Consider the following 18,715-nt stretch of genomic DNA (forward strand, 5'->3'; position numbering starts at 1 on the left):
TCACTCACCGGGGCTCAGAGCCTTGAAATGGTGTTTGACTCCTTTGTCCACCCTTTGACCCCATCATTTATTAGATTCCGTTCATTCTGTATTCAAAATGTCCTCTACCTCCATTGCTTCCTCTTGTTACCACTCTTCTGTTCAGACCCTGTCGTCGCTTACCTACATCATTTCAGCAACTTCTGACTCGTCCCCTCTCCATTGTACTGGTCCCTCCCATCCATCGTATATGGTCCTGCTAGAATCATTTGTTCACATACACCCTGAAATTTTTCTTCCTTGTCTAAACATCTTCCCTGGGTCCGAACGGCCAGCAGAGGAAAGATGGTTTAGTTTTTCTGGAATTCAAAGCTGCTCGGATCTGGAGGCAACCTTAGCGGGCCCACTTTGTGCCGCTCCCCACTTGCACCGTGCTTGCCCGGCGGATTACCCCCATGGCGTTTCCACCTCCGCCTCCTCGTCGTCTGTTCCTCCCCCCTGTGCTCACCCTTCCTGGTCCCCAGAAATCCAAAGCACTGCCTGATTCGTGAAGTCTTCCGTAGATCTTTAGCATTGCAGTAATCTGTTTGTTTGACCCATGGTCACTCTTCGTCCGTCTTCTGGTGCTGGTCACTTTCTCTGTGCTATGCACATACGTTGTGTCCCCTGCTGAACCGTGACATGCTCAGCTGGTACGTGTAGAAAGAAATAACGTGATCTTAAAGCAAACTCGGTCAAGTAGGCAGGTCAAGTGCCATTAGTCCCTTTTGAAGGGTCAGGAAATAGGCTGAGGGGGTCAAGAGATTGCCCAAGGCCCATTGCCCCATAGTGCCGGAATGCTAGCGGAAACGGCGTCTTTCTAATGGCAAAGCCGGGATATATGCCATTTGCACCACACTCTCTCTCAAAGTGCTGACATCAGCAAGCAAAGCAGAAGACATGAACCGTGGGTGAATCATATCCAGGTTGGAGGCTTGCGTCTTCTAAACTCCAAGAATTAACATTTGTTATAGGAGTCCTAAAAGTAGGTACTCCTTTTTGTCATTTCTGAGGATAGGAGTCTTACGATAACCCATCTCTGGATCTTTAGAGATAATGTATGTGTGTTGGTGGGGGGGGGGAGGCGGGGGGGGGTGGGCGCACATGCACGAGCTTACACAAGAGGGAGAAAGACAGTGTTTGGTGAGGCCAGGAAAAGAGTTGCGGAAGCAGGAGACCGACAGTCTGTATATCTGCTGTCACCGGCCGGCACTCTTCAAAGAATGATGGCGTGCAAGTCTGGAAGATCCTTGAGGATCTACCGCTTTGCTCTCTAAACGCCGTCCATAAGCTCCTTTCTTTCCTAGAAATCACGTTTGAAGCGTTGTTCTCATGTGCTAGGATCTTTAAAATATTCCAGTAACACCTCTTTTCTTTTCCCTTGCCAGAGGAGGAAGAGCAGGTGCCCACGGATGGGGGTACGTCAGCAGAAGCCATGCAGGTTCCCCTGGAAGAAGACGATGAATTGGAGGAGGAGGAAATTATTAATGATGAGAATTTCTTGGGTAAGAGACCGTTGGATAGTCCCGAAGCTGAGGAAATGCCTGCCATCAAGCGACCGCGGCTGTTAAGCACCAAAGGGGACACCCTGGATGTCGTATTACTGGAAGCCCGAGAACCCCTCAGCTCAATAAATACCCAAAAGATCCCACCAATGCTCTCTCCGGTCCACGTGCAGGACAATACAGACCTAGTCCCTCCGTCACCAGAGCCACCGATGTTGGCTCCAGTCGCAAAATCACAAATGCCAATCACAAAACCATTAGAAGCCAAATCGTTTACACCTAAAGCAAAGACTAAAACCAGTTCTCCGGGACAGAAGACTAAGTCACCTAAAACTGCGCAGTCACCAGCAATGGTCGGAAGTCCTATTCGGTCACCAAAAACCGTATCCAAAGAGAAGAAGTCTCCTGGACGCTCTAAGAGCCCCAAAAGCCCCAAGAGTCCCAAGGTTATGACTCATATTCCCCAAGCACCTGTCAGACCTGAAACACCAAACAGGACTCCTTCTGCTACGATAAGTGAAAAACTTAGTAAAGAAACCCTTCAGGTAAAACAAATACAGACGCCCCCGGATGCTGGCAAACTCAACAGTGAGAATCAGCCGAAGAAGGCGGTCGTGACGGACCGAACGATCGACGACTCGATCAATGCCGTGATTGCACGGGCTTGCGCCGAGCGAGAGCCAGACCCTTTCGAGTTTTCTTCGGGATCCGAATCCGAAGGAGACATTTTTACCAGCCCTAAGAGAATTTCAGGTGCGGAATGTACTACTCCAAAAGCTTCCACCTCCTCCAACAGTGTCCCTAAGGCAGGATCCACCCCTCTGCCCCTCTCGGGTGGGGCCTCCAGTTCCGACAACTCGTGGACCATGGATGCGTCGATCGATGAGGTGGTGCGGAAAGCAAAACTGGGAGCACCTGCAAACCTGCCTCCCGGCTTTCCCTACATCTCCTCTCCTTCGGTCTCCCCTCCCACCCCGGAACCTCTGCACAAGGTGTACGAGGAGAAAGCCAAACTGCCCTCCTCCGTGGAGGTCAAGAGGAAGTTGAAAAAGGAACTGAAGACCAAAATGAAAAAGAAAGAGAAGCAGAGAGATAAGGAGAGGGAAAGAGACAAAAGCAAGGAAAAAAGCAAAGAGAAGGATAAAGCGAAAGAGAGAGAGAAGGAGAAGGAGAGCAGCAAGGAAGCCAGGTACCCGTGGAAGGAATTTCTTAAAGATGAAGAGCCGGATCCCTATAAGTTTAAAATAAAAGAATTTGAGGAAGTCGATGCAAAAGTGAGATTGAAAGATGGGATGGTAAGGAAGGAGCGAGAGAAGCATAAAGATAAGAAGAAAGATAGAGACAAAGGCAGGAGGGACAAAGATAAGAGAGACCGGGAAAAGGTTAAAGACAAGGGGCGGGAGGAGAGGCTGAGAACACCTGCGGCCCCCCTCGTGGTGCCCCCGAAGGACGCGGCCCTGCCCGTGTTCAGCCCCGCGGCGGCCGCCAGGGTCCCGGCCGGGCTGCCCGCCTTGTCCTCCATGCTTCCTGAGAAGCTGCTGGAGGAAAAAGAGAAGCCTAAGGAGAAAGAGAGGAAAAAGGACAAAAAGGAGAAGAAGAAAAAGAAAGAGAAAGAGAAGGAGAAGGAGAAGAAAGAGAAGGAAAGGGAGAGAGAGAAGCGGGAGAGAGAGAAGAGAGAAAAAGAGAAGGAGAAACACAAGCATGAAAAAGTAAGCACTTTTCCATTTCTGGCACTGTCTGAACACCGTCCTGTGGCAAAACTCAGGTAAAAAAGCCAGCAGTTAGAGCTGCGTGTCCGAGGCAGATGGCCCGTAAGTTAGCCGGGAGGAGATTCGGAACGTGGTTATGGAATTGAATTGAATTTTAATTCTAAGACCCACAAACTTGTAATCAAGCCCCCTCCGTGCTGAAACATGTTAACAAGTTCATAGCCTAGGAGGAACCTATAATCGCAGACTATAACCCCTCTGTTCATTAAGCATGGTAACGAATCCCTGCCAGTTAAAAAAAAAAAAAATCTGTAAATAGTATTTCTGTAATCATCAGGTGTACTGCATACTATTTTGTGCCCGAATATTCGCTACCCCGCCCCCCAAAAAAGACAGCCTCCATCTTTCTAAGAGCACGCACCCTGTGGCACTGTTTTAAGGGGACAGCCAGGCCCGTGGAGCCCCTCGGTAAGGACTCCTGTTTCCTTTCCGTGGGCCGTGGTTGCAAGTGTTTAAGGTTAGGACCTTTCGCTGCTTTCTGCCGCATCTCTTATCCTTCTTTTCTGCTTTAATAAGATTAGGACATGTTTCTGAGTACCTGGGCTGATCAGGCAGCCTGGTTGGTGGGCAGAAAATAATCCCAGATAGTTTACGATGTGAGTAAATCAGGCTCCCGTGGAGGACAACCCAAGAGGCCGATACGTATCCCGTGGTTTTGTAGAAACTGGGACCTCAAGCCTTTGGGCCCAGAATGTGACCTCTGCTCTCTGTGGTCTGGTTCCTCAGCTCATGGTTCCTGGATGACAGTGCTTGACTGGATGGTTGGAAAGTGTCTTTTAAACTTTCTTAAAAAGCGTCTCGGGGTTCGTGGTGGCATCCCCACAGATTCCCAGAGATCCTTCCCCTGCCTTCTAGAAACGGTCCTCTCGGAGGCTGGCCAGAAAATTATACCCAGTCATTTTTTTCCAATAATAAGATAAGATGTATTCGACGTCCGGCACATCTATCACCTACCAGTATTTCTGCACTTTTTAAAATCTCAAACTTACCTAGAAAAATTAGTTCAGCCGACAGGCTGTAATGGCAGCTCTCACATTTTTCTGCCTGCCTTTGTTCTTTTTCTGTACCCCTTGGCTATGCTTAAAACGTAAAGAAATAGAGCGGAAATTCCGATACTCCTAACTGAACACCAGCGAGTCAACCAGACACAGAGCTCCAGCTCCCGTTCCCGTTTTAACAGTCATCTTGTCATGATGTGATTCGTGTGCAGCTCCTGGAACTGCCGCGAAGCGTGTCGTCTCCTCCTGACACACCTGTGGCTGAGGTCCGGCAGGTATATTGCCGTCACCCTCTGTGGACGAGAAACTGGGTCTGAGGAGACTGGCTTGTCCAAGATCAAGGTCACACAACCAGCAAAAGCCAGGTCATCTGCACCAAGATCCTCTTCACGGTTTCGAAACGTTTACTGCTGGGGCTCTGTCGCCCGGCAGAAGGCGGTCACTCAGCCACCCGGGGGCAGCTCAGAGCGAGCCCTCAGCGGGTCACACAGGGTTCCATTCCTTTCAGTCCCGCCTTAACTCTGGAAAGTCAGTGGAGTTGTTTGTTTCAGCGACCACTGTGAATTTGAGGGAAGCCCGTCGGATTAGATTTGTAGCGGCAGTCCTTGCCTTTCCTCAGCTTCTAGCTGACCTTGGGAAAGAAAAGTCCCTCGGACTCCCTGCTAGATTTCACCTGACAGGAGAATACGAGCCCTTGTAACGCTTTGGATAGGTTACGGCTCAGATAAATGACAGAAGATAAAAATGTATAGCAGTTGGCTGTCTTATGAGGTCTTTAAAAAGAATAAACAGAGCCATCTCTGGAGTTAAACCTGAGTTCAAATCCTGGCTTCTTTTAGCTGTAAGACGCTGGGCAAGTTACTTTTCAGGATTAAATGAGATTACATCTGAGATGTGCTTAGTACCGTATGTGGCACATAAGTAAGTGCCCAGGAAAGGGAGAGGACGCTGATGGTGAAGGCAAGCGTTATTATTTCTTCACGAATCCGCCCGTAAAAGGTAGAGACCTGGAGCTTGCTCCTGCTTTGGACCGGACCGGCTAACTCACGTATGACAGGCCAAGTCAGCTCCGCTTACGGTGTTGGAAAATTACTTCTTCTTCCTTGGCACCTTTTAAAGTTCAGCTCTTCGTGCAGATAGGAAGGGATAAAAGCTCGCGCAGCCCGGGCAGATGCCACTGACAGGGTGGGGAAATCGAGACATTAACGTCGACCTTGACTTCTGCTTTTTCAGCCCCACTTAATCCTCCCCGAGCGTCAAGCCATAGGAGTGAATGAAAGTATACCTGAAATTGGGTTACACAGGCTTTCAGAGTTCTCTTACATATCCACAGACCAAAATAAGGCACATCTCAGTCTCCCCAAGAAGATGTCTTGTCACAGGAATGAGGACCACAGTGTCCTTCTTTGTCCTCACCCTGACCATCTCCCAGGAGCCACCCTCACAGACCTTGACCCAGATCGGCCAACAAGGGCATTCTTTTGATAAAAACATCTCCCCGTATTTATTTTACCTCCCTGTAAACCTTTTTACCAACCACACCCACATTTATCAATACAAGAACCGCTGAAGATACCGTTAATTGAACGGAGATCTGCGTGGTAGGTTGAAGGAGCCTTGGGCTTGGAATCCAGCAAGTCTGAGTGAAGACCCCGAGCATGTTTTCTGGTTTCTTTACTCCTCAGGTACTCCATCTGTATTTAAAGTGGGCTTATGGTAACTCACACTTGTTGAAAAGCAGCAAAACAGTAGCAGTTAATATTTACTGAGGAATTACTGTAGGCTACACACCATGTAGACGCTACACGTAAGTTTAATTTCTTACCACGACTCTGTAAGGCAGAGACCATAATTGTTATTACTTTAAGATGAGAAGCTGAGGCCTAGAGAGACTAATCAGGTTGCCCACGATCAACCTGAGTTGTAAGCAGGAGCCGTGATTTCAACCCAGGCTGTGAGATGCTACAATTGATGTTCTTGGCCACGATCCTTTCCTACGTGAAAGAAAAAACGGATTAATTGAAATAATGTGTGCAAGGCCCCCCGGCTCAGTGGTGCGTCATCAGGAGGAAAGATCATCTTTCCAGAAGGGGCAGTGATCCAAAATAGAGTGGCTTAGGCACAGTCTTTGTTCCCCGTTACGTGCAATAGTACGCGCTAGTCAGGGTTACTGGTCTGATCTTTCACCTCTTTAAAAGAGAACCAAACTAATTGTTTATGGAAAATGTATTAAGAGCAATTGTGCTGCCTAGTCACAAACATCCTCCTGGTAGCTTTAGCGGTGACGAAGGTAACAGTACATTTCAGAGCAGTCACAGTGTCCATTTCCGTCTGTCGGTGAATGCACTACATGACTTCATTTAGTTACTGTGGGTTTTTGAAGTTTAGATGAATGTTCCAGGACTACTTTAATTAAAATTTACTCTTGGCATCTTAAGTGGTTTTTGGAAGGAGGATTGCTGTGAAAAAAAATAAGAAGATGTCTCATTATTTGTTAGTGGAAGTGGACAGTCGTACATAAAACCCGATACAAGACAGGAGCCAAAATCCATCCGTCAGATTTGGCAATACTGTTTTTATGCTCTCGAGTATGATCTGAGAAGGCCTGGGAGAGTTTCCTGCAAAAGATGATGATGTCACAACCCACAGTGCTGGCCCGCTAAGATCGTGGGCTTTGGCAGGCATACGGACGTGGCTCTCAATTCTAGCTCCACAAGTTCCTACTTTGCACCAGCCTCTTCAAACCCCTCGGGCCCTCTGCTCCCTTCCCTCTGTCTGTCTATTCAGTACCCGGAGGAGACCGCAAGATACAGCGTAAGGTATGGGTTACCTCTGCTTACAAACAATAATTTCATACCTTCTCCAAGACACTTTTAGCTTGTAAAGGCCTTCTTTTCCGCCCTCTCATAGAAAACTCTTAAGTGAAGACCAGTTGGTGTCATTTAAGATGACTCTCCAGAGTTTCCTTACAACTAACCAATAATGTTGCTGACGGGCCCAACAGATGATCGAGATCTGCTTGCAGCAAAAAGCTCATAAATTCCATAAAGGATTCCCCCAGTTTTTATGCTCCTGATCAATGAATGCTGTTTTGGGCGAACATCAGCTACTGGATGAACTAACTCAGATAGTAAACGATAAGAGTAACTGCTGTTTATCGAGCGCATACGAGCGCCAGACCTGGCCAGAATTTGGCTGCCAACAGCCCGGAGGGTTTGGTGGTGTTGCTCCTGCTTTGAGTGGAGGCAACTGCCCAGGAAGGTTGAGTAGCTTGCTGTAGCTGGTGGCTTGAAGAGCTGGGAGTTGGCCCAGCTCTGTCTGAGCAAAGCCCGTGTGCTTGTTACCCAAAATGGCCTTCTCAGCCGGTCACCCCCACGGAGCTGATGAGAGGGACAGACAGGGCTTCACGCTCGGGAGTAAGGTGAACTGTGACTTGGAAAAGTTTAGTCCCTGAAGAGACCTTAGGGAGCTCCTGTTCGACCACCATATTTTAGAGCACCAGCAGTGGGGGTCCTCTGTGCTTTAATGACTTCAGGAATAGGCACAATTAAAATGTTTCATGTTTCTTTCACCTGTCCCCAAATCCCTTTGCATTTGCCCTCAAATAATCTTTTATTGAATGAAAATAGTTTATTATGTGGAGGATGACAGACAGTCTTACTGGTTTGGCCTTTAACAAAAGGCTCTCAGTGTTTTCCCTTCTGTTGAGAGTGATGGACTCCTTTCCAGTCTTTTCTCATCAGCTCCCATGATTAACTAGTGAAATGAAGGGTTTACAGTAAAAAGAATAATCCAGCGAAAAGGGGGAAATATTCCCTTCCTGTTCCTTGTCTCTGTCTGTTCCAAGAGGAAGCCAGCAGCTTAACGTTTGCACGAGTGTGTTTGAATTTATAGACGCTTACCGGAGGCCACCTATCTCCAAGTCTTTGTGTGAATGAACGTGAGCGCTTAATGAGAGCCTGCGTTCCGTTTCAGTTGTCCTTACTGGATTCCACTTGTCATGCCTAACCACACCATAGAACTTCTTCTGGCTGTCTTTTTCATATCTTAAACAGTTTATCGGTATTTAGAATTTGTTTCTAAGTTGAATTAATGTAAAGACCTCAGTTGGTAAGAAAGACCACAAAGTGCTTACCAGCCACCCTAATTCTGCATCCAGAATATTAGATGATCAACATTGGCTCTTCGTCAGTGCTGTTTCTGGATATTTTTCTGACACATTAGCATAGATGGGGATCTGATGTCGCATTTACTGAACTTGCTGCTACCCTATCTAGCACACATACATTTTTTTTTTTAATGAAAGAAGTTTAACGTTGAAAAAATAGAAAATAAAAACTTGGCCAGATTATATTGACAAAGCTGCCCATTACCTTTGCAGAAAGTCCCTGTCAGAAGATAAACTTTAAAGCTGGAATGCATGAAAGAGTTCCAAGATAGAATTTAAATTTAAACTGATTCTTTATAGATAAGCTTTTTAAAAATCCACCTCTTTGCTTCAAGTCAGGATTTTAAAAATAAATTTCCCCTTTAAATCTCTTGAACGATTTTCATTTTTTGCAAGGCCGCACTGCTGGTGTCCTGGAAAAATGGAGAGTTAGAGCTTTATCAGTTGGTGCCCCGAGGTATGTGGCAAAGAAGCTAAATCCTTGAAGATTAGCAAAAAAAATGCAGCACATGGCAATAAGGGGCTTATATGACTACTAGTATTAGTTCAGGTGAAAGCAGTATTGCTTATACATAAAACTGGACAAATCCACTGACAATGTATTTTTAGTTAGCTACAAAGGAGTCTTCTATTACTGGACTTTGCTCTTTGGTGGATTGGGAAGCTTAGTAATCCACTGTAAATGCTCTGCGCGCCCCAATTCTCCGCTCACTCTCAAGTGCACTGCTTTTATTTTAACCCTTAGACGCTCACGTCGTCCCCAGGTTTTGGCTTGGCGCCCCTGGAAGATGGCATGAGGCGTGCGGTTTAAGGAATCGAGATAATTGGCATTGAGTTTATTGATTTCTGGGAAAGCCCACGCGAGAAATTACTTTGTGAACGCAGGAGGTGTCTTTGTTTTTATTTTGGTGAGCTTCTTGGGTAAAGTTAATGTAAACCGAAGTCTGGCATGACATTTTAATGTAGAAATTGTATTTCCCGTATGCATCGTATCTCCCGATGTATTATTAGCATCCTCATTAATCTTTTTCTGTCCTTGCTTGAATGTTATCTTTAAGTTAAATGTTGAAGTTCAGCTTCTTTAAGAATAAGAATGAAATTAAGGTTTTAAGTATTCGTAGGGTAGGATTACTAGGTGTCCTGGTTTGCCCGAGACAGTACCAGTTTACACACTTTTTGGGGAGCAAATAACAGCCCCCGCTTTAACTTCCAAAGGTGTCCCTGGATGATGTGCTCACCACATCATCAATTACAGGTAAAATTTGGAACTAAGGTAACGTGTTCTGAATCATTCATTATTTCCACAAGTCTACAAACCATCTCTTGTCTTCGGAACACGTATCTACCGCTTTTAATTGGACTCACAAAATGTATCTGTTTCTGTTTGCTCATTTTGTTTTTGCATGTTGTACCGTTTAACTTTTTACAACAGTAGGTCATAAGCAAACCATGTCTTGATTCTTTTACTCTGACGAATTACTTAAGACAGCATCAAAAACCCAGCCAGTTGAGTGGAATGGAGTCGAGGCCAACGTCAACCACAGTTTCCATGTAAACTAGTTAGCCTTCTGTAGAGAAAAAATATTTTACAACCAACGCTAGCCATCTCACAAATATATGTCATTCATCATAAAAGACATTTACAGAGAAAGTGAGTAGCTGCCTCCATGTAAGACATCAGCATTCCCAGCAAAAAGGACTCCAAATGGGAGGCAGAGAGTCAAGGGACAGCATGGGAGAGCCTACCTGTGTCAGGAGGCCTACCTGTAGGTAGTGTATTTACTAACTTTGTAAACTCTGGGCAGACCACTTAATCCTTCTAGTCCCCCGTGCTCGAGGGTGACAATACCTTCCACACCCACCGTGCAGAGTTTGAAGAGCCAATCGGATCCCGAATATGGAACACACTTCGTGCTATGCAAGTGTGAGTTATAATTATTGTGTAGCGTGGTAACAGGAATCCACCAAATTACAGTGTGAAGAAGCATAATAATAATAAAGATTTTTTTCAAGGTAGAGAGCAGCTTTATGTTTAAATCAAGCTTAAGAAAAGATTAAGTACGTGATTAACAGCGTTGTAGGTCAAAGGAATGTGGAATCTTACTCATCACTTATGACCATATGGCCCTGAAGGCTTGAAGAAATAGAGCAACTTTATGCAGTTTTCCATTCTCTGAAACAAAACTGAATCCAATCCCACTTTTGCTGTTTGTGTGACCTTAGAAGAGAAAAAGGAAAAGGGAAAATGGTTGCTTCCTATATGATCCAGTTTCCCTGTAAACCAGAAACGGTAATGCCTACCCTACGTGTTGGTTAAAAAACCCGTATGGGAACATCTGAAAAATATCCATCCACAATGCCTGGCAAATAGTAAGTGGTTTAAAATGTTCAGTTTGGATATATTTGTCTGTTCTTCCACAGATGCTACAGAAAGGTAAGGAAAATAGAGAAATCGTAATAGTTTACAAAATACACCAAACTAGTGTTTTTCAGATTTGGTTACATAAGGAACTCTTTGTTACGAAGGGGGGGGGGGGGGCGAGGGGGGAGTGGATGCAAACCCTAGCTAGTTACCCATGGGTCTTGCTTTGACCACCCCCCAGTGACCCTTGGTCCCCCAAGGCCTTAAGGAAAACCATTGGACATACCGGCCAAAGCACTGGCAAATGGAGGAGACATTTGCCAAAAGTGAGACCGTTTGGAGGCGCAGGTTTGTATAGGGAAGTTGGTAAGTTTAAGTTTCCACGTGGTGAGATGAGATATACAGGATATTTAGTTGAAAATGCTCGGGTAATATTCTGTTTCGGTCATAGGTGCCCGTGGCACTAGTCTAGAGAGGGAGGTTTTGAAGGCACGATGTATGTGAAACCTACGATCGAAACCATGGGCGTGGACGAGCTCAGTGAAGAAAGTGAGGAGTGGCGAGGGGGCCAAGTAAGGTCAGGACATCGTAGAGGAGAAGGAAGAGGTGTGGTAAGACCCACAGTGGAGAACATACCAGGACATCAGGAAATGATTGGTGTCTGGGGAGCATGGCTTTAGTGGCCTGGCTGGGACAGAAAGCGGATTGGTGTGGGTCGAGGAATGAGTAAGTGAAGGCAGAGACAATAAAGTGAGGCTGGAAAATAGGAGAGCTTGTCAGCGAGATGCTGAAGGGCAGGCAGGATTTTTAAGATCGCGGGGAGCACACTTAAAAGCTAGAAGGAAATAACGGAACTGCAGAGCTGAGGATGCCTAGGTGAGAAGGAAGTTTCCTTAAAAGACTGGAGGACACGGACGAGTGCGGTTGTGGGTGCAGAGAAGTTTGTAGGTTTTGGGCTCAAGGAGTCCTGCCTGGTGGCCTCAGTGGGTTTTCCTGTGGAGTTTGAGGGGCAGAGGAGGAAAGGAAATCACGGGATAGGTCTCGGCTCGGAAGAGGTAAGGGTGTGACGTCATTGCTTCAGATAAATTCTTTCAATGTATCTCCTGTGCACTTATATGCCAGTGCCTATGATGGGCACTATGAAGTAGCGATAAACACAACAGACACGGTCTCTGCCCTTGACCTAACTTAGCTGGTCGTCCAGACACACAGATAGCATTAAAGGCACAGATGGAATTGCAGCTTCTGATGGTACAAGTTTACATGATCTTTACATTTTTCTTTGAAATTACTCCGTGCCCTTGAGGATGATTTTAGATTGATCCTGGGCAAATGGTGAAGTACCCAAGGGGCAGGGAGTTCAGAGTGCTTGCACTTGTTAACTCAGTCTTGGAGTGCCTCCCACGTCCCGCACACTGTTCAAGACAGTGGTGGAGAGGGGCTCAGTCGGTGAAGCATCCAACTCTGGATTTCAGTTCAGGTCATGATCTCACAGTTTGAGACTGAGCCCCACGTCGGGCTCTCCATTGACAGCACAGAGCCTGCTTGGGATTCTCTCCTCTCTCTCTCTGCCCCTCCCCTCCACGTGTGACCTCTCTCTCTCTCTCTCAAAATAAATCATTATTTAAAGAGAGAGAGAGAATGGCTGAAATCACGGATCTTGATGTGACGATGGATTTAAAAAGGGGGATAGGTAAAAACACAGGACAACATAGTAACTTTGACCGATGTGCAACAGATTAACGAGATATATATCGAGCATTATGTTACATATTCATTCCCCTTCAGTGGTTTGCAGTGTAGCGTTGCATCCTTCCGTACCCCACGACCAGGGATGTCAAACATCTGGCAGTTCCTGGACACTTCCGTTCCCCAAAGAACTGTCCCAACCAAAAATGCCAACAAAACACTTGTTGAAAAACTCAGAGTATAGATGGTAACTTGAACGACGGGGCTTCTGTTCAGCCTGCTCATTCAAAATACTCTACCATGGCCCCTTGAGACCACCAATCGTGAGGAACCCCCGTATAATCAGACTTGATCCCCTTTCTCTTAGCTCCAGTATTTGTGAAGATCTTCAACTTAGCCATCGGTCCTTGCCTTCACTACAAATCCTAGTGTATGTTTCTTCTTTTACAGTATTTCGGATCTGTTGGCCACCAGCCAAAAAAAAAAAAAAAACGGAGCAAGTACACTTGGTGTTTCCGTTTTCTTATATGATAACGCAGACTTAAGATGAGTTTCTTGTTTTTCAAGTTCCATAAATAGATGCGTTTTATCCTATTGTGGAGATATTGCATTTTTTTTTTCTATTTACATGAAGTCCGGCAATGATGTAAGTGTTTGCCAAATGTCTAAAAACTCTAACAATAAAATGCAAGAAATTAAGCATGACCAGGAAGAAAGAAAGAACTCCCACGCTTAGGTAAAGTGAGTCAAGTTTGGGGAATTTCTCATGATGCCAGAGAGCCTTCAGTTGTTGAGAAGCAAAAGCAAAATTCGCCCAGAGTAACCTTGCATCTGGCATGGTAGCCACATTTGAGGCTTAAACTGGCCTGGGAGGTTTATGGAAATGAGGCAGGAGGAGAAGAGGTGGGAGGTCTTTCGCTGAAAATGCATTTAACTCCCCTGTAATAACTCCAACAGATAAAAGTGGAACCGGTGCTTCCCGCCCCCAGTCCGGTCATCCCCCGGCTGACACTGAGAGTTGGCGCTGGCCAAGACAAGATGTAAGTATACTCGTTGTCCGTTGTCCGTTAGAGCGAAGGGAATCGAACTTGCCCGTCTCTGCTCCTTCCTGGTGGGCTTAGAACTCTCACCTTTTCCAGGTGTGAACGTGGAGGGTCAAGCTTTATTTTGAGAATTCTTCATTTTTCAAGTTGTATTGGTTTCTTCCTCAGAGTAAATGCTTATTGCTTTCTTTGACATCCAGGATCCCTTCTTGTTCTTTTTCCCTTTTCGGAAGACATGACGTGGGGTCTGCATAATTCTGAAGGTCCTGGTTATCTGAAAAGGGAGAAATGATATACTGGATGCACTCACTGTCGTATCCCTCTTCTTGAGTCATTCTTAATCACCGTGACAAAGAACGGAGATTCTCATGGTTTTATTCTGTACCTAAAAACAAAGATACTGCCACCCAAAGGCTTGGTGAAGTCTTAACTATCTGCTTGTTTGTTTGTTTGTTTGTTTAAGAGAGAACTGGAAATGTAAACCCCATGATCACTGTTGGTCTTAATTTTCACAGAATCATCCTATCAGCTCACCCTTCTTTAAAGTAAATTTAGTTGGCTGGTTTTTTTTTTTTAATTCATTTTTAAGATACGAAATAAGGTCTACAACACTCTTACGTGATTTTAATAAGGTGATAAAACATCGGTCTATTTTTGTAAATTATGGTAAAAACTATTCTTTTTCTAAAAATCATTCTGTATATCGTTTAAATGAATTCCATCAGCTATAAGTACTAGTTTACAACCTTATTTTTTTTTACCAGTAAGCCTGAAAATGGATTAGTTTAAATTGCAAACAATCAAATATTGTGTAGAAAATAGGCTTACAGGGCATTTAATTGTCATTCAGATTTTAGCCATAATAATGAGAGTAGGAGCCATGAACTTATATAGTAGGTAGAGTAGGCAACAGAAAATATGCTTTGTGTTCTCAGTGGTTCATTCTTTCTTAAAAGTTTGTGTGTGTTTTATGCTGCTGCGTCTGCTGATTCCAAATGTAATTCACTGAAAAAGTCCAGTATCATTATTATGAACGGAAGTATAGAGGCAAATGTGATCTTCTAGGAAAGTGTGTGTTCTTTTGAAGATTGAAGGAAGAAAATAGTTCATCCTTTTCTTACCTAAATTATCCGCATAATTTCCACCCTTTTTGGTTTCATCAGTAGGAACCTAGACAGTGGGTGGTAGTGTTACTGATGAGTTTAGACAGTATCACAAAAATACTGTAGATTCAGTCCTTTTTTTAAACCAGATACTCTTACACCCCATGCTCTCTATTTTACCTACAAAAATTTGAATAATGCCCTCCTCCCTCAACCAGTGGAGGACAGAAGGCTGATTGATGAGCAAGGAGGCCCAACCAAAGTAGCAACTGATACCATCGTTGTGAAAATTCTATATTTGGGCTCATTCCTCTACGGGCAAGATATTCTTGTTTATCATTCAACAAATACTCTTCTCTTACTAGTTCACATTTATTACTATTTTCTCAGTAACTCGCCATGACTTAATCTTTACTTCCACAAGAGTTCGGCTTGCTCAATCCCTTTAAGGTTTGTAAAAAGACTTTGATAATAATACTCATTTCATCCACCCTTGAGCATCTTTCATTCATTCTGTTGACTATTTTCTCCTCTCAATAAGCCACTCATACACTTAAGATATTGTGAAATATGAAAAATAGATCCTGTTACCCTGGAACAGATTGTCCAGTATTAGGGAAATTGTAATACTCAAACATTCCAGACAAATTGCCCATGACAGTATAACATTATATAATATGCGAACCTTCGGATATTTAGGTAAATAACCCCCGTGTTATATGAATAATTAATCATTTGGCCAGAGTCAGGCACAAGGAAGTGCTTATAATGAACAAAGGAATAAATTAAGTGAAATAGATTACATTTTAAAATAAGAGAGAAAAAGAGGCCCATGTCACCTAGTAATAGGATTTTATGTAAAATGTATCTTAATCAGTAAAGAGCCTTTTTCTTTCTTTTTTTTTTTTTTTTTTAATCCAAATCAAGGATCAGCCCACTGTGGCCCATGAACCAAACCAGTTTTCGTGTGGCGCACAAGCCAAGAAAGCTTCGAAAAACTTAAGAGTATTTTATGACACATGAAAATTGTATGAAATTAAAAGTGATCTCTTATTGTTGTAGCATAAGGGTACGTGGCTTATTCCACGGCAATAATGGAAGAGAGGAAGTCGATTCGTACAAATGTGCCTTTACTCAGTTTGTGCGCACCTGGGGCTCTAGCGCACTTTTGAAGTGAAGTTAACCAGCAGAGTAGGATGCGGAAAGGGGGGTTTAAATAGTCCAGGGGAAGGGGCTGTTTATTGCCGAGGAACAGGCAGAGGATAGAACCTTTTGAAATTATGGGCAAAGGGAAAAGCTTTACACGGCTCAAATTATACCCTCTCAGTGGAAGATCTTGAAGACAACATTTAGTTTCTAAAGTTTCCTAAGTGAGGAAGGTCTTCTGCCCTTGATCTGGGAAAGTACTTTGAGGTTAGATTATTTCCTCCGTCCTCTGTTGTTGTTCCTCGAGGCAAGACCGCGGTCCCTTGTTTTTTCCTTTCTGTAACGTGCCTGGAGCCTGTATTCTAAAGAACCTACGGGAAGTCCAGGACCTCCGCCAGAGAGCGTGGACGTTCAGGATGACTTTGCAGGGCCTGCACTTGCCTTTAACATGCCCCCCGGTGAGGGGCACGCGGCGTTGCCCTCAGTCAGGAACGGAGGTGGAAGCGGAACACTAACCCTGAAACCCCGGTGTCCGCACGGTGAGGCTGGTGAGCAGAATGGCCGGGAGACGCGGCACCGTGAGGCACATACGAAGACGGCCCAGGCCCAGGCCCGCCTCGCGGTCGAGCAGGTGCGCGCTTCCCCAGGCACGGCCGCCTGGACTGTGTTGATGAGGATCGCGAGGTCACACTTGCACTTGGGGACGGGCCGTGTCATCTGTCCTCCCGGTCTTCCCGCTCACCGAGTTCGTTTATTCTGAGCAGGTGAGGAAGAGCGAGCTAGCTTACGGTGCTCGTTCGTTCGCCCACCTCTCGGAAGGGAACAGCAGAGCACGGTGCTGGGGCAGGTCGGGGGCAGGGACCGTTGGACAAGACGGTCCGGAAGGCCAGGGCCAAACGGGACCTACAGCTCTTCTCAGTTTAAGTGTGGGGCTCAAGGCGCCGTTAAAGGAGCTTCTCATTGAAAGGGTGATCTTAGGGGCCGCTGGGGGCGCTCAGTGGGTTAAGCATCCACCTTCGCCTCAGGTCATGATCTCGCCGTTCGGTTCGTGGGCCCAGCCCCGCGTCGGGCTCTGCACTGCCAGCTCGGAGCCTGGCGCCTGCTTCAGATTCTGTGTCTCCCTCGCTCTCTGCCCCTCCCCTGCTCATGCTCTGTCTCTCTCTCTCTCTCAAAAATAAATACACATTAAAAAAAAATGTTTTTACTAAAATATTTTCAAAGAAAATAAGCATTTTGTGGCACCTGGGTGGCTCAGTCAGTTAAGTATCTGATTCTTGGTTTCAGCTCAGGCCACAAGGTCACGATTTGTGGGTTCAAGTCCCGTGTTGGGCTCTGCACTGACGGTGCAGAACCTGCTGGATTCTGTCTCCCCCTCTCTCTGCCCCTCCCCTGCTTGTGCTCTCTCTCTCTCTCTCAAAACAAATACATGAACTCTTTTTTAAAAAGCCTTAAAAAAAGGAAAATAAGCATTTTATATTTCAAAATGTAGCCAGATTTAGCTGAAAGGCATTCGACAGGGTGAAACGTGTATAGTGGGCTCTCGTGATGAGTTCTTTAGAGAAATCACAGCAGATGGTTTTTATCCTGCTCTCTGCCTTTTCCCTCTTTATGTGAAACGTTGTTTATTTGTTTATTCATATATAACTTTTTTCCCAGTCTAAACAAACTGACACTATCCCTTCGAGAACGTTAACTCAAAGAGAACAAGAAAATTACTAGACAATAGAAATAGGAAACTAATCCCAAGGAGAGGAAAAAGAAGCAAATGATTGCGTGTCAGATAGAACTATGCTGCCTAGCAATCAGGGCAAGAAGTGAAATAGCGTTTTTAAAAAGGAAGAAGATAACCTCTCAGTTTCTCAAGAGAGACAAAGCTCTTCAAGGCACCAAACTTGAAACGTTATGCCCATGCGGATCCAGGGGAGAAAATAGTGCCTTCCACAGCAGCCTTTACAGCAGACACAAAGACAGTTTCTGTCCCACTGTTTCTTACGACAAGCTCTGATCCAAAGGTGTAGCCTGGTAGCACACTCCGTGAAGAAGACTCTGGAAAGAATCCTCAGGTCTCTGGTTGAAACGCTTGTATCTTCGTTTTGTGTTGATCAAGACTCGTAGTTCCAAGTGACAGAAACCCCAATGAGCTTAAAGGGACAAAGTAAAAGGGGTTTATTTGGCTTTAGGTGAGGCGGTCTCCAGGGTTCCAAAAGTATCATTAGGACTCTGCTCGCTTTCCTGTACTCCATCTTGCCACTGGATGGTGACGGACGTGGCCCCAAGTCACCCAAGGCTGGCCTGGTTCTCGGGGCTCAGCAGCCCTGGTGCCTCCCACCTCCCCCTTCTGCTCCCGTTACCAGTTCTCATGAGGGCCTCGGGGCGGGGGTCCCAGAAAGAAGGGGGGGACGAGGGGCAGGCAGAAATAATTGGCATCTTTTATTAGGACAAGGCAGTGTTAGTTCACGTGTTGACGAGAGCATGCTGAGGTGGCAGAGAGAAGCTTGTCGGTTTAAAAAAAAAAAAAGATCCTTTAGAAGTCAAGTTCAAGTTCAAGGAACATTTCAGATCATCATCCTGTCAGACTTGGAGGGCCTTTTTGCTTTTCTATTTTTAATTTACTTTCTTTCCAATAAAACTGTCTGCTTTTGATTTAAAAAAAGAAAGAAAAAGAAAGAGATTGACACAAGATTGCCCTGGTTAGCTTGCCACTGAAACGGCAACATTTCCGGGGTGGTTTGCCTATAAGAGAAGCCAAGGAACGGGAGCACTGACCCCCCCCCCCAAAAAAAAATCTTAAGAATAACGGTATTTTAAAATTTATGGCAAATGACTTATTTTTCATGCTAGTGAAAAATGTTGACATTACGCACGAAGTTCCCTGAGGAGCTGAACAACTGGAGCACAAGTTGTGGGTCACACG

General features: G+C 45.3%; 1 protein-coding gene across 1 annotated transcript in view; it reads left to right on the top strand.

The window, feature by feature from the left end:
• The window catches only part of TAF3 (TATA-box binding protein associated factor 3), a 181,114-nt gene that overhangs the window by 131,194 nt on the left and 31,205 nt on the right, over positions 1–18,715 (top strand). The window contains exons 3-4 of the mRNA XM_047864938.1: positions 1,407–3,232; positions 13,467–13,549. Coding sequence (XP_047720894.1) covers positions 1,407–3,232; positions 13,467–13,549 — 1,909 coding nt within the window. The remainder of the gene's footprint in view (positions 1–1,406; positions 3,233–13,466; positions 13,550–18,715) is intronic.

This window comes from Prionailurus viverrinus, chromosome B4, assembly GCF_022837055.1.
Source record: "Prionailurus viverrinus isolate Anna chromosome B4, UM_Priviv_1.0, whole genome shotgun sequence".
Taxonomy (NCBI): Eukaryota; Metazoa; Chordata; class Mammalia; order Carnivora; family Felidae; genus Prionailurus; species Prionailurus viverrinus.